Here is a 16,261-nt window from a genome sequence, read left to right on the forward strand (position 1 = left end):
TTGGGGGCCCACTAAAACTACAAAGTCACAAGTTATTTAGACATTTTTGAAATTCAGATTTTTAATTCTTAACACTAGATGGCAACTGGAACAGAAACAACACTAAGCTGACAGAGCACAGGACTTTGGGATGTCCTGTTTTGCAGCAAAATGTCCCAGACAAGACAACCGGCACTGCACCCTGTCAGAAGTCTCGGTCTAAACCAAACCATCGGGAGGGTTTCGATTTGAGAATGAGATTACAGGGGTGTTCACTTTCTGCATCTCAGGAATATAATAGGGTGTCTAGGGACGCCTGGGTGGCTCAGTGGTTGAGCGTCTGCCTCCGGCTCAGGGCATAATCCCAGGATCTGGGATTGAGTCCACATCGGGCTCCCTATATGGAGCCTGCTTCTCCCTCTACCTGTCTCTGCCTCCCTCTCTTTCTGTGTCATAAATAAATAAATAAATAAATAAATAAATAAATAAATAAATCTTAAAAAAAAAATATATATATATATATATAGGGTGTCTAAACTAAACTAAAAGGTACATAGTCTCTCTAACCTAAAAGAAAAAGGTTTGGGGATCCCTGGGTGGCGCAGCGGTTTGGTGCCTGCCTTTGGCCCAGGGCGCAATCCTGGAGACCCAGGATCGAATCCCACATCGGGATCCCAGTGCATGGAGCCTGCTTCTCCCTCTGCCTGTGTCTCTGCCTCTCTCTCTCTCTCTCTCTCTCTCTCTCTCTCTCTCTCTGTGACTATCATAAATAAAATAAAAATTAAAAAAGAAAAAAAAAAGAAAAAGGTTTGTACCTACATTCAAAAGCTATGCACTGGTTGTTGCTAATGGTCCTATAATGTTTATACAACAATTTTTAGAAGATTTTAGGACTCAAATATGACATTAAGATTGAATTTGGCACTGAGTCTACAGAAAGAGTAGCATGAATTACCAAATGTGGTTTAAGTGCTTGGCAGCTATAAATTATGCCTCGGGGGAGACACAAGCTATATTGAAGTTACTCTCAGTCAGGAAGGACACAGGGTTTTCATGCTTGTACAATCCTTACTCCCTGTGTTTTTTGTTTTTTTTCCCCCCAGACATATGTTAAGGGCATTTGGAAATCTCTGTCATAGCCCTGCTCTCCAGAGCCTGTGAATATGTTACAAGACGAGGGAGAAATTAGGTGGTAGATAAGGTTGCTAATCAGGTGAACTTAAATAAAGAGATTATCCTGGATCATCCAGGAGGCCAATGCACTCAGAGGGGACGACGGAGGCAGAGCCAGAACCAGAGGTGGTATCATGAGGACTAAGCTGGTCATCGCTGGCTCTGAAGATGGAGGAAAGGCCGTGGGCCCAGGAACGTGGGCAGCCTCTAGGAGCCAGTAAAGGACAAGGGAATGCATTCTCTCCAGAAGGAATCAGCCCTGGCAACCTCTTGATTTGAGCCCAACGAGACCCATTTCAGACTTCTGACCTCCACAACTCCAAAATAATACATTTGTGTTATTTTTGAGGCATTAAGTCTGTGTAATTTGCTATAGCACCCACAAGAAAAATTAAAGCGTTTAATTTGAAAAAAAAAATTCTACATACTACCTTTCTTCTGATGGTACAGGAGGGCTTAGCACCAGGTGAGAGCTAGCTAAAAGAAGTCAGAGGAGCCATCTGCTTACCACCAATACATAGCACGAGGGGCCTGGAACACTTGCAGGGTCTGGCACACACTCACTCACAAGCCAGCCTGAGGAGAGAGGGCTATTCCACAGATCGGAAACTGAGCCAGAGGTCAAGCATGGAAACCTGCTCAAGGACAAGCAGCTAATGAGCTTCAAACCTGGGACCTATTCACCTCCAGGCAGGCTGGCTCTGGACTCAATATTCTTCTCTGCTGGGGCACCTGGGGGGCCTCAGTGGTTGAATGTCTGCCTTTGGCTCAGGTCATGATCCTGGGGTCCCAGGATCGAGTCCCACATCGGGCTCTCCACAGGAAGCCTGCTTCTCCCTCTGCCTGGGTCTCTGCCTCTCTCTGTATCTCTCATGAATGAATGAATGAATGAATGAATGAATGAATGAATGAATGAATAAATAAATAAATAAATAAATAAATAAATCTATCTTAAAAAAGAAACTCTTCTCTGCTGCCCTGAGTTGCTTCTCTATTTCTTAATTTTATTATTTGCTAATTAAACTGCACGGAGGCTCTGTCAATGCTGTCTGGCTGAAGGTACAGGTTCCAGAAGACCTTCCATCAATAGTGAACACTTCTGTCATTTGCTTACCAGTCACTAGCCCTTAAACATGCAAAGCTATGAAATCTCAACACTAACGGAGAAAAGGATCAGGCCACGGTAACCGTGAAAGTGGCAGAAAAAAACAAAAGGTTCAGCCGATTTGCAGCTGATGGGTAACTCTCCTCATAATATATGCATTTTTAAGATCAATATTTTTATTTGGAAATTTATGTTGGATAAAAGATTTTAAATCAAGATTGATACTCTCATACAGTATAATTCTTCTTCAAATTCTTTAGTATAATCTTAGTAAAGGGAACTAGTAACTTCTCCAATAAAACGCATCTCTCACTTTATCTTAAGCTGTTGAAGACATCCAGATTATTTTAGTCTGCTAACAAAATGGGTGTATTCAACCATCTCATGGGCAACGTCTCAAAGGCATTAGATTTACCTCCACAGGCTCCCTGGCACTGAGGGGTGGCAAAGACGACGCAGACTGCAGCCCAATATAATCAAGTGCTGTGCTGAGAGACCTGCATTTGGAGCACTGCTGTGTCTTCCCCTCTGAGGACCTCCTCCGCCATGGAGTGGCTGGACTGGGACCAGATGACCAGTTCCAAGGCCCTTCCAGGCAAGGGATTCTAGGAGTCCACCTTGGAACAAATAAGTCAAAGGAAATGTATACTTTTCCTAGCCTTTGCTTTACAGAAAAATTTTCAGAAAGAGCCATTCTTAAAGTATGCTGTTAAGGGAAGAAAGCTCCAGCTCTCCAGGAAGCAGCAGTACATTCCTGTACTGGGTGGTACTTATGAGGGTGAAAGAGAATACAGGCACTACCCCCAACAATGGTGTATACACTTGCCCAAGACCAATAATGCACACGTGAATTAACTGTTCAACAGCTTTTGGTAAAACAGACTTTCAAATGGATGACAGAAACACCCAAGGTCACAAACTGGGAGGCCATGTCTGTAATTACCCACAATCACGTATAAAACGTGCTTGCTATACTTCTTGTATAACATCAGCACAGCAAGGAAAATTAATGGATTCTTCAAATTAGTCACTCTTCTGTGGGGAAAACTAATACCAAATGCATCTTCACGGAATATGGAAACCCTCCCCAGTGGTCCTCTCAGAGTACTTACCTGCACATAAAAGGCTTTCACATTTGGGAGTTGGAGGTGGGGAATGAGGCTCGAAACCAGTGGGCCCTCCCACAGCTCTTTACTGCAGAGGCCAACTCTAAAGAAAAGTCTTTCCTACAGTCAACATGATGGGGATGATGGGGATCACCTTTATCTTTGGTTGTCCCGCCAAAATGCCAACTGTAGTTCACACGTCAGTATGTCCTGCCATTTCACTGCTGGCGGTCAAGTTATGCCTCCTCCGTCCAGCTTCCAGCTTCGCCCCTGACCCTAACTGTTGCATCACCTCAATCCAAAACCCCAGCAATCCCTGAAGGAATCCATCCCAACAGACACACACACAAGGCTACTTGATTCAGGACTACCTGAAAGAGCAAAAGCAATTTCCACAGATAGCACCCAAGTAGAATAACCACAGAACATCCACGAGCCACATGACGGAGTACTACGGGACTGTCAAAAGCAACAGGAAAGATCTCCAGGAAACGTGGAGAGAAAAAGCCAGGGTCAAAAATGTGTCTTGGTCTGCAATTTCCTATCTGAGAAGGGAAGCACAAATGCGTATGAATTTTTTTTTTTTTTTTTTTTTTTTTACGATAGGAGAATACTTAGATAAGGGAAGGGTCAGGGTAGAAGGACAGAAATAACACTACATTGCTTATAATTATACCTTGCTTGGAAGATATGGTTTCAAAAGGAAGCATTTCATATAATTACAAAACGAAGTTAAATGCTTAAAAAGTTTTCCCGAAAAATATCAGAAAAAAATAAAACAAATTGAGTTAAATGCACGCATGGCTGGCAGTACAGCCACAGAGAAAGAACTCTGGTGAGACTGGTGCTCAGACCATGTGCTCCTGGTGCAATATGTCCAAATGCCACAGAGAACCAGTAAAAGCATTTTAAATCTGTGCTCCTGAGTCACTGTGGAAGCAGCGTCAGAGACTGTAAAGGTGGGATAAGGGGCTCCCAGGACCTGTGGCATCCGCTAGGTGTTTGATAAATGCTCATTCCCAGGCCCGCCCTGCCTCACCGAATCAGAAACTGGGGTGGAGCCCAGCATCGGGCTCTAACAAGCCCACTAGGGGATTCTGATGCAGCTCAAGTTGGAGAAGGCCCTATCTCTGTCATCCCCAAGTATCCACAAAATAAGAAAGAAAATACAGAAGATCCAGCAGCTCATTAAAACCCCTAGGTCCAGGGATCCCTGGGTGGCTCAGCGGTTTAGTGCCTGCCTTTGGCCCAGGGCGTGATCCTGGGGTCCCGGGATCGAGTCCCGTGTCGGGCTCCTGGCATGGAACCTGCTTCTCCCTCCTCCTGTGTCTCTGCCTCTCTCTCTCTCTCTCATAAATTAAATCTTAAAAAAAAAAAAAAAAAAACTAAGCCCTGAAACCGAATCAAAAAGACCAGTGTGAACTTAGGGTGTATTTTATCTTTAAATTCCTAGCTCTGTCCCCTAAAAAGAAGACCCAACAGCAACCAGGAGTCCGAGCACGCAGACCAGGGTCCTGACAAACCTTTTCCCACTAAAAAGCAGCAGGGCTTCTTGGAGAAACGGCAGGCTCGGGGGCCAGGGCAGGAAAGGCGTGTGGAACACTTAACACGACAGAGAGCACAGAAACTCTCAGGGTTCCTCCAACTCGGGGGGCCCACTAGTCGGCAAAGATGAAGCAGCCTGCAGGGTAGTAAGGACAGCAGGGCCACGGCCACAGGCTGCGACAGAGCAGGCAGGTTGAAGCCTTAGATTCAAGATACTTTAAAACAAAGTAACTGATCGGCAAGAGGGCCCGAGTGAACCAACTCACCCTGAGAACAGCTACAGAGGAAGGGAGCGAGGCGCTGACTTTTTTTTAAGATTTTATTTGTCAGAAAGGGAGCGCGAGCGGGGAGCGAGGGGAGGGCAGAGCGAGCAGCTGAGCAGGGAGCCCAACGCGGCTCGATTCCAGGACGGGGTCACGACCTGAGCCGAAGGCAGGTGCTTCCCGCCGGAGCCACCCCGCCCCGCGAGCCAGGCATGCAGTCTGCCTTTCCCACACAACTACCCCACTGGGTAAGCGAGGGACACACACGCACACTTGGCACAGACACATTCCTGCTAACAAATGAAGAAGAAGCGGGAACACTAGAGTCCGACCATCCCGCACCCACAGGGCTGAGCGACAGGGCGAGGGCCGCTCCCCCGACACGCCTGCGGAGCCTGCGCACCACCAGCTGGGAGAGTCTTGCCAAAACCACGCAGCCTGAACCTGACCCAGCCTCCGGCTCCAGGGACCACCTTCCGGGAGACACAGAACCCCCAGGACAGAGGATGGCGGTCACGGACACCGTGGGACACAGCCAGCCAAGTGGGGGAGTGAGCGTGACTCGGCCACGGACGGAGAACCTGGGCTCCTCGGGAACCGGCCAGGAGCCAGAGGGAGGCCGAGGGGGACCCGAGATTGGAAGAGACTCAAGACCTCATCTGGATACTAATTAATTCAAAGGCTTTAAAAGAAAGAGACACACTGAAAATGTGAACGCTGAATATCTGATATCGGGGACAGTATTTTAGGTATGATACAGGCTTTACACTTCTGGTTTTAAAAGCCCTGCTCTCTTAGAGACGCGCTGTCCTGAGCGACACCCGCCACCTCGGCTCCGGCTGCCGTGACACAATACACAGGCTGGCTCCCGGCGCCCCACTGGCTCCACTTGTCTTCCCCCCGCTCCGGAGCCGGGAAGTCCCAGGCCAAGGTGCTGGCCACTCGTGCGGGGGCCTGGTCTCCTTCTGCTTGGGGTCCTTCCCTGGTGTGCACGAGGGGGTGGGGGCAGCACCCTCGGCCCCTCTCATAAGGCCACTGGCTCCACCCTCAGGGCCCACCCTCCATTCCCCTCCAGGCTGCTCTCCGCCCAGGGTCCTACTGGCCACCCGGGGACCCCATCGCCAAATGCCGTCACCCTGGGAGCCAGAGCTCCAGCACGCGAGCTGGGGGAGGGGAGACACCTTCCGTCCGTCCATAACACACACCTGCAAGGACGTGATGCCCGGGGGCTGCTTCAGAATAACACAGGGTTACAGGGAATGAGGCTCAGGGAAGCAAGATGGGCAATTCTCCCAACTGCTGAAGCTGGGTAGACAGGTTTGTGGGGTTTTGTTGGACTACTCCACTTTTGCACACGTTTGTAAGTTTCCATAATAAAAAGTGTGAAATGCTACAATTCTCCCACTTCCCTTATCCTTCTCTTTCCTCCGCGGCACTTATCACTGATTACATAATTTGCTCTTTATGCGTATCGTGTCCCTCCTCCCCCTGGTGGAAGCGCTCCGAGGGCTGGGGTCTTTGCTGCTGGATGTAACCCCAGCCCCTGCAACAGTGCCCGGCCAGGCCAGGCGCCGAGCGCACCCCTGCTGACCCCAACTGGGCAGCCTCGCCAGACCCCTTCATATCCTACGCCAGACAACCCAGGGTCCCCGGACACGGACACCCCGCGCAGAGGGAACAACAGTGCTGGCTGTCAGAACATGTCCTCACGATAGGAACGCAATTTTAGAACGGGCAAGATCATACTGGCGATTTCTAGCGTGGCTGACTTAGCCCTTAGACTGCCGAACCAAAGGAAGCGCGGTTTTTATTTTACTTAACTTTGTGGCAAAGGCTTTCTCTGAGGGGTAATTTTAGGGAAAAGCCCCCCTCCCTTCCATCTGGGCAGATGGTGTCTGCCTCCCCAACTGCTTGGTAAAGTGGTAGTAGAGGAGGAGCCAGGCAGCTCGATGCTGATCCTCACTGCGCTATCACACACTGAGAGGTCCTGGTCAGGCCCAGCGCAGCTGGCCCTCGGGTCTTCGTCCTCAAAATGGGCCCTCGGACGGCCCATCCTGGTGTTCACCTGCACGCATGGAAACTTACTAACTGATCCAGCTGATCTAAAAGTCCCCATAAATGGTGAGCTAGGGAGGTAGTAAAAATTACTACCCATATGGGTTATTGTTAGCTCCATGGCTCTACCTAAAATTGTAGCTCTAGAATGTATGCAGCTAGTTCCAAATGCTAAACAGATCTGTTAAAAACAAGAAAAATTTCCAAACATACAACAGTTCCCAGTGAAACCAAGGTCTAAATCTGTTGTCAGTTTCTTCATAATTTCTCTACTCACTTTTTTTTTAATTTTGCAAACAAGGGCCTAAAATAATACGAAGGAACAAAACATTATGGAACATGAGTGGCAAGAAGCCAAGTAAAGACATTTATTTCCCTAGGGGAAAATAATAAAAGACAGATTACAAAAAATGTTCACTATTTCTAAGAGATCATCCCACCTTGTGTCAACATCTAGAGCCCCAAATCCCAGATGCCAAGAAATCATCCCCCTGGTCAAGAGTTCAACGAGGACAAACCTCTAAAGACAGAAGCAGCGATATAAAAACCAGAGAAGCACAACGGATGCTGGCTGATACGCACCAGGAGGCCGACACAGATGCTGTGGTATAGGAAAGGACCCGGCCCCCAAACTACATGTCCACGCCCGACCCCCAGAACCTGTGCATGGGACCGGATTTGGAAAAAGGATCTTTGTACGTGTAACGAAGTTCAGGCTCTCAAATGAGATCACCCCAGATCATCTGAGTGGGCCCTAAATCCAATGACAGTGTCCTCATACGGGACAGCAGAGCAAATGCAGAGATAGAGGAGCCGCACAAAGACAGGGCAGAGACCTGAGCAAAAGCGTCAGGGGCCACTGGGAGCTGGAAGAGACAGAAGGATCCTCCCTCGGAGCCACAGGAGGGAGCACACAGCCTACCAACACCTTGATTTTCAACTTCTGGTCTCCAGAACTGTGAGAGAATAGATTTCCCCTTGTTTTGAGCCACTAAGTTTCTGCTAATTTGTTACAACAGCCCTCAGAAACTAATGCATATGGTATTAAATACAAAAATAGAACGCATTTTTCCTAATGCTATTCCAATTTATGTTTTAGACATGTTTTTCACTATACCTCTTAAATGTCAAAGAAACACGGCTGAACACGTAATTCAGAAGAGGTCCAATCACCAATAAACATATAAAAAGGACTTCACTAATCATCAGGTAAATGCACCCCCATACAACTACGATGACCTTGGGCTGGACAAAGATTCTAGATACAATATCAAAAGCACAACCCAGGGATCCCTGGGTAGCTCAGTGGTTTAGTGCCTGCCTTCGGCCCAGGGCGTGATCCTGGAGTCCCAGGATCGGGTCCCACGTCGGGCTTCCTGCATGGAGCCTGCTTCTCCCTCTGCCTGTGTCTCTGCCTCTCTCTCTCTGTGTATCTCTCATGAATAAATAAATAAAATATTAAAAAAAAAAACCCACACCAAAAAAAACCTGGTAACTAGACTTCATCAAAATTTAAAATGTACTTCAAAAGATAGCACTAAGAAAATTAAAAAGACAGCCAAAGACTAGGAAAAAGTATTTGCAAACCATGGATCTGATAGAGGACACGTATCAGCAAAAATCATAAACTCTTATAACTCAATGATGATCTAATTTAAAAACGAAAAATATCTGAATAAACATTTCCCTGAAGAAAGTAGACAAATGGCTGATTAGGATGGGCAAAAATGCTCAACTTTGCTAGCCATGAGGGAAATGCAAACTAAAACCAAAATCAGAGACGACTTCGCGTCCACTGGGACAGCTATGATAAAGAAGACAGACAGGTGTGTGTCCACAAGAATATGGAGCAACCGAAACCCTCAAACACTGCTGGTGGGGATGTTAAGTGCAGACACTTGGGAAGACAATCCAGCAGTTTCTTAGAAAGTCAGACATAAGCTGATCATGCAACACAGCAATTCTGCCCCTGAGAATCTTCACACGAAGGACAGGAACTCGTGCCCATGCACAGGTGTGCGAATGTTCCCGGCAGCGTTACTCCCGACACCCAAAAATTGGAAACAACCCAAAAGTCCATCGGCTGGTGAACACAGACAAGATGTGGGCCATCCGTACGGACTACTACCCAGAGGTGAAAGAAGGAACGCACGACAGATGACGGCACAACTCCACAAAGGAGGATGCTGAGCCTCCAAACACCGCTGAGGGAAAAAAGCCGCACGATCTCATTTCTACGAAAGGTCTAGAAAACACCAACGCTGAGAGAGAGGTTGCCCACGCCCAGGGGTGGGAGCAGGGATTACCTGCTCAAGAGCATGAGGGACCCGACGGGTGATGGAAGTGGATCGTGGCGCCGGCTGCACAGCTCTGGGGACGAACGGGCTCCAGAGTTGTGCACGTACGATGGATGACCCTCACTGTACACGGATGAAAGCTCAATGAAGCGATGAGAGAAAACCTCTGCATGTGTTGCGGAGCCGGGTCACTCGGAGTGCACCTCGACACGGGGCGATTCGGAAGCTGCCTCCAATATCTGAACTGCTCTCACCTTCTGACCCAGCAAGTCCCATTTCTGGATTCCATTCTTTGTTTAAAAAATCTATTCCTCCTTTGTTTATGTGTTCTTAAGACTAAAAGGTGGTTCTGAAAGTTACAGATATATCTTCTTTCAAGGCTTCATCTACATGCCAGGTTGACAGTCCTCCAATCCTACACATTCCACCTCAGAAGCCAAATACTCAACCCAAGAATGCTCCGGTTTGGTCTCCAGTTTCCACTGACTTGTAGTAAAGAAACCGTATCTGAACTCAATTCAGAGGAACCAGTTCATAGAATATGGTCCCTAGCATACCAGTTAGCTTTATTTCTTTTACCAGGTTAACATATATTCCCTGGATTCAAAAACTCCAGGGGGAATCCCTGGGTGGCGCAGCGGTTTGGCGCCTGCCTTTGGCCCAGGGCGCGATCCTGGAGACCCAGGATCGAATCCCACATCGGGCTCCCGGTGCATGGAGCCTGCTTCTCCCTCTGCCTGTGTCTCTGCATCTCTCTCTCTCTCTCTGTGTGACTATCATAAATAAATAAAAATTAAAAAAAAAAAAAACTCCAGGGAATGTTGCAATATCAAAAAGACTAAGCACAGAGCAGTTTAACTAAAACCAAGTCTGAGTGATCAGGGTTCAAACCATCCAAGCATTTCCCACAAAGCTGTCTTATCTCGATGAGACACGTGTAGGAAGAAAATAACTCTACGCTGTCCAAAGCCTCTAACTTATGGAGGCGTTAAAGATAGCACGGTGTTTCCCTTAGAGACGCTCACTCACTTATCTATGTCGTTTATTCGACAAGTATTTACTGAGCACCTACTGTGTGCCCAGCACCGCTGCAGCTGCCAGAAGCACAGGAGTCACCCATAGAAATTCGGACGCTCTCACTGTAGCTGGCAGGCAGCCTGGGTCAGGGGTGGAGAGAGACAATAAGCCAAGAAAAAACAAATGTTTATGTCAGGGGGGTGCTGAGCCAAGAAGACTGAATAGTCAACAGCGTGCCAAACAGGGAGCGGGGTGTGGGAGGTAGTATGTGAGCAGCTACCAGAGGGAGGGGGAGGCAGTGAGGGGGGCCAGAGAGCAGTGCCGGCTTGTAGGAAGGGGAAGGCTGCGGGGGGTGAAGGTACAGACAGAAGCCAGGCTTGGGGGGCCAGGGCTTGTAAGTCATGGAGGGGCTCCTGGTCCCCAGAAAGGTCTGTGAGTGTTATGCTGCTGAGAAGGTGGCTGGCCCAAGAAGGGTCCGAGCAGAGGACTGCATGCCTCTCAGGACCCCTCGGACGGGCACCCGGGTAGCTCAGGGGTTGAGCATCTCCCTTAGGCCCAGGGTATGACCCCGGGGTCCCAGGATCGAGTCCCACATCGGGCTCCCTGCATGGAGCCTGCTTCTCCCCCTGCCTGTGTCTCTGCCTCTCTCTGCGTCTCTTGTGAATAAATAAAATCTTAAGAAAAAAAAAAAATATATCTGCTAAGACCAAACCACTGTGAATACACATGAAATCAGGTTCAGAGCAGTCACAGAGCCCAGACTTGAAGGGAGGCAGGAGAGACGCAGCCGGCTCCGAGGCCAGCAGGGCGAGGAGGCTGCCCGAGGCAGAACCATGCTTCTTCCACACCTGGATCCACAGCCGAGGCCCAGGCAGCTGTGCGGAGACAGTGGGGGACTGGCGTACCCTGAGACCACACGCAGGTGATGCCACGTGATCCCCATGAAGAGACGCTCTGACACCTGGGGAAAGCTTCTCTTAGACGACAAATTCTTTAGCCCGTCACTCGCACTTCCATCGAAGACAAGCCCCTCGGCCCTTCCCATGTCAGTGTGGGGGCCCCACCACGCTGCCGTCCGCTCCTTTCCAGGCAGAGACCAGCTCCTGCAAGGTCCACCACGCTCGACTATCTCGGACATTCTTCAGAACTTAAGAACAAATATCAGACCCTTGCATTATCAGACCTTTGCATAAACCAAATTTTAATAGAACCACTTCTAAAACACATCTTGTAAATCAGGCCTGTAAGCAAAAGTTCAAACAGAGAAGAACTTTTTACTTCGACGTCACCAGTTCAAACCCACCCTAGAGTTGGGTTAACATGCTAGTCACAGGTGTTTCCAGACCATGTACCTGGGTGCCTCCGTGTACCACAGCAAACCCACAGAGACCCCACAGGGCATTCTGAATTTAAGAGGAAAATGCAACGCCAGAGATGGACCGGACCCCACTTGAGGTATTCAGTTTCAGTATTAGATCCTGGTACATTCCTCTCCGTGGCATCACTATGTCACAAAACAGCGGGGTTGCTATGATAAAAGGAAAGTACCACAAACAAAAAACAAAAAACCACAGAGGGCGGCAACATCCATTGGACTCCCAAGCTAGAGAAGTTGTGCAGTGGCCAACAGGTGCAACCATCCCATTAGTATGTCACCATGGTTATCTAAGAATGAAATAAAAATGTTCCTTCTAATTTATGTGTATGACTTTCCCCAATAACGACTGTTAGGGCATAATACTTATTTAATAAACTTAGTTGGACCGAACGATTTAATAAATGGAAGTTATTCAGTATTCTCATTAACCTAGAGATGCCACGACAAAGTTACCGAGACACAAAGGCACTGTGAACAAATGAAGTTCAGGACTTACTCCTTAGCAGCTAACGGTCTGGCACGCTGATGCCTCTTCTGCGTGCTTTACACACGTTCATTCTTTCAACTCCGTATCAACCCTATGAGATTGGTACCGTGGCCATCCTTATTTCACAGATGAGGACGAGCTGGTCCCACATAAAGGATCCACCTGTGTTTAAGCATGCACGGGCACGAAGGACACACGGAGCCGGGCAAGGGCATGTGGTAGCGTTTCAGTCCTCGAACAATTGAGGTTTCTGAGGACAAACGCTTCTCCTGCGTCTCAGCTGTTGATTCGTTACCAGCTTAAGAATTCAGTATGAACCAAGGTCTGCATTTATGTACATCAATTGGAAAAAAAAGATGTTTTAAGTGACTTTTCTGGGACTCAGACTGCGACAGTGGTCAGATCACAAGCACCACACTTACGGGGTGGGTGAAAAATTAACAAGGTGCACATTTATAAACTTTAACCTGGTGGGCGGGGTCAAACTCCACACACAAAGCATCATGGCTTTGCTCATTTTTGTTGCCTTTTCCCCCCTTTCAAAATGTATAGATGTGGAACCCCAAATAGAGAGATCCAGAAAAATAAACCACACAGTCTAAGAAGTGACTGGTAAGATGAGATCATTTGCATGGAGCATTGTGATTTTTCAAATACTATACAATTCTTTGTTGACTGTATATTCTAGTCTTGTCACGATGCTAACAGCCCACAAAGAAATGCCACAAATCAGTGGAATTACAATAACTTTGTCCGCGAGAGGAGAGAGCTGGAAAAGGAACGGGTCTTCCCCAACATACCCTTGTAACAGAAACCTGTCTTAATCTAAAGCAGAGAACTGACCCAGTGCTTGGGGAAAAAGAAAAAAAATCTAAGCTAATACTTAAATTTAGATCAAATAAATCTGCTGGGTTTGCTTCAGTTGAACTGTACATTTTTCATGATTAATGAATTATGCTACAGGCACTCAAATTGCTACGAGCAGGTAATGCATCAGCCGTCATCACACCATCAGCACCGCTATTTCACAGATGGTCTCTGGTACTTACTAGCCTAACTAGTCTGGGGTCTAAGCAGATCCCCTGCTGAGGCTGTTGGTAAGAGGCAGCTAGGCAGCAGGTTCAGAGACTCTTAGTTATGGAGTGAAGGCCATAAAAGATGTTTAGGTAGCTTCAGAATATTATTAAAATAACTCAGCAAGCTTTCAAGTAACCGTGTATTGTAGTCTGGGGACTTTCCGTTCTTCTCCCAGCAACACACATCTAACTGGTTCCTACACTTACTTGAACACACTCTACATCCTCCTCAGAACGCTCCACTCACAGTTCACTTCGCCTCAAAGTGTCCTAAATTCCATGAGCAAAAGCCAAAGCAGCACAAACTGTGCTCTCATCGGAAAAGGAACAAACCCGACTTCACAGGGGATCGGGCTGCCGAGGCTAGCCAGGGGTCCCGGGAGCAGAGCCACTGGGAACACAGACGTGTTGCAAACTAAGAGGTCATGTACATGACATCAAAACTTCCAAGAATAAGGAGCCTCGGGGTGGATTCTTCAAAAGCAATTTTCCTACTGCCTTTGTCTACAGGGCTTAGGCCAGCTCCTCCCTTCAAACCACAGGCTGGAGGCCGGAGAGAACGGGACAGATAAAGTATGGGGCAAAAACCAGGGCTAGTGCCTCCCAGAGCCGCAGCCCCAAACACGGAAACACCCAAGTGTAATTTCAAGTGTGAACAGGGAAGCCAGCTTTTCTCCACGCCAACACACCTGTCCAGTTTAGAGAGCCCTTTTTTTATTATTCCAGCTAACTTGTCTGAAAGTTTACCGACGCCACTTTCTTTCCTGGGACTCCGACGCGTGGAAGGCTCTGGCCTTTACGACAGAGACCAGAGACGTCGTTGGCCCACACAACACTGCATCCAGAGGCTGCGGCTACCTTCTGCAGGAAACGACGCTGTCCCCTCGCTGTCGCCCAGGTGGGCATGAAAGTAAACGCTAAACACATAGGTCGGTCACTGTCTGCTGGGAGAGCCAGCTACTCAGTCCGTCATGAGATTCAGGAACTTCCTCCCCAGAACTGTATTTACAGGACGCCTGCAGAAACCTGTCTGGGCCAAGGGGTGCGAGATGCAATTAGATGATGTGGATTCTCCCGAGCTCAGGGGGTGTGGGCACCGGGGGAGGCCTTTCCAGGGTCTGCGTTATAAGGGGGACACCTGGCAGGAAGCCCACCGGGGGGCGCGGCTCCTCTGCCCCAGCACCTGGAGAGCACCTGCGGGGGCCTCCAGGTCCGCGTGCACCTGTCCTCTGGGGCTGAAGGTGGAGCAAGCTCTAGAGACGACCCAAGTCAAGACGCCCCGCAGACAAATATTCGGGGGGGGGAGGCGGGGGGAGAAACGGCTGTGGCTGGAGCACGCCAGGGTCCAAGCCGGGAGCAGACAGCCCACTTCCCTAAGGAAGTCTGTCACCGGAGATGAAGCCACACACTTCGAGGTCAGACACCCAGTCCCTCCGGGGCCTGAGCGGAGGGGACGCGCTAGGGGCGCGCCCGTTAGACGGCAAAAGGGAGAAGAACACGAGCGTGCCCCAGACTCGCACAGCAGCCGGCCATGGGCGGCCTGGGCGCCCGCTTTTTCCGCAGAAAACGGGGCCTCCGGTGGAAGCACGGAAGACCCAGGAGGAGAGTCCACGGGACACTGTCAAGGTCTGAAATCCCCGTGGTCCACGGAACGTCAGCGACGCCTCGGCGCTGCCTGTACCCTCCGCACTTCGCAAAAGAGTCTAATCCTAAAGTTGCGGCTGCAGAGAGAAGTTCGTGGGGGGCGTTTTCCGGTCACGGGAGGAGGACCCCCCCCCGCGGCCTGTGCGCGCCCGCGAGCCCGACCCGGGGCAGAGGGGCAGCTGCGGGGACCGCGGGGATCCGAGCGCACGCGCCCCCCAAGCCCCAGCCCCGCCCCCAAGCCCAGCCCCGCCCCCAAGCCCCTAGCCCCGCCCCCAAGCCCAGCCCCGCCCCCGCCGCGGCCCGCGGGCGTCCCGGGGTCGGAGGTCACCCTCGGGCGCGGAGGCCCCGCCGCAGCCGCCGCCCCGGCCACGCCTCCGATCCCGGGAGCGGCCGGGCCCGGAGCGCGGGGGTCGGGGGTCGGGGGTCAGGGGTCGGGGGGCGCGGGGGCCTCGGTTCCTCCCGCGCCGACGGCACTCACAGGTGACGATGGGCTTGTTCTCCATGGTGTAGATCACCGGCGGCAGCGGCTCCGCAGGGGCGGCCATGGGCGTCCGCCGTCACCGGCCCGGCCCCCCGCGCCCCATGGGCAGCCCCGAGGCCGCGCCGGGCCAGCCCGAGCCTGAGCGGCGCCGCGACACGGAGGCCCGCCCGGCCGCGCGAGGCAGCTCCCGAGCCGCCCGCCGCCGCCTCCCGCAGCACCACTTCCGGCCCCGGCGCCGCCGCGCTACCGCTTCCGGGGCGCGCGGCTTAAAGGGGCGGCCTCCCGGCGGCGCTCGCGCGCCGTCCTCCGACAGAAAGGCGGGGCGGGGAGGGGGCGGGGCCCGAGGGAAGGGGGCGGGGCCCACGTGCGCCTCGGAGCCGGGACCCCTGCCCACCGCCCCGCCCCGGACTGCGGCCGCCCCTCCGCGGGCCCGACGGCCGAGGGGACCCTCCTCCGCCCCCGGAGTGCCCACCGTGCAGCTCCCCCCGGCGCGGGGCCCGGCCTGCCGGGCGGCAGCCACCGCCAGCCACTGGCAGCCCATGGACACGGGCACGGCCCCGGGGTCACCGACAGCGCGGGGAGATGGGGTGCCCCCTGGGGTCACCGTCAGCACCTGGACAGAGGGATGTACCCCCCCCCACCTGGACAGAGGGAT

General features: G+C 50.9%; 1 protein-coding gene across 3 annotated transcripts in view; it reads right to left on the reverse strand.

Annotated features, from left to right (window-relative positions):
- TRAPPC10 (trafficking protein particle complex subunit 10) overlaps window positions 1-15,812 on the reverse strand; it is an 86,556-nt gene extending 70,744 nt beyond the window's left edge. For all 3 annotated transcript variants that reach the window (XM_041735133.1, XM_041735131.1, XM_041735130.1), the window contains exon 1: window positions 15,604-15,812. Coding sequence is in view for 2 of the 3 variants with exons in the window: in XM_041735131.1 (XP_041591065.1) it covers window positions 15,604-15,670 (67 nt within the window). In the remaining variant the exon portion in view is untranslated. The remainder of the gene's footprint in view (window positions 1-15,603) is intronic.
- Window positions 15,813-16,261: the final 449 nt, after the last annotated feature.

Source organism: Vulpes lagopus, chromosome 20, assembly GCF_018345385.1.
Source record: "Vulpes lagopus strain Blue_001 chromosome 20, ASM1834538v1, whole genome shotgun sequence".
In the NCBI taxonomy this organism is placed as follows: Eukaryota; Metazoa; Chordata; class Mammalia; order Carnivora; family Canidae; genus Vulpes; species Vulpes lagopus.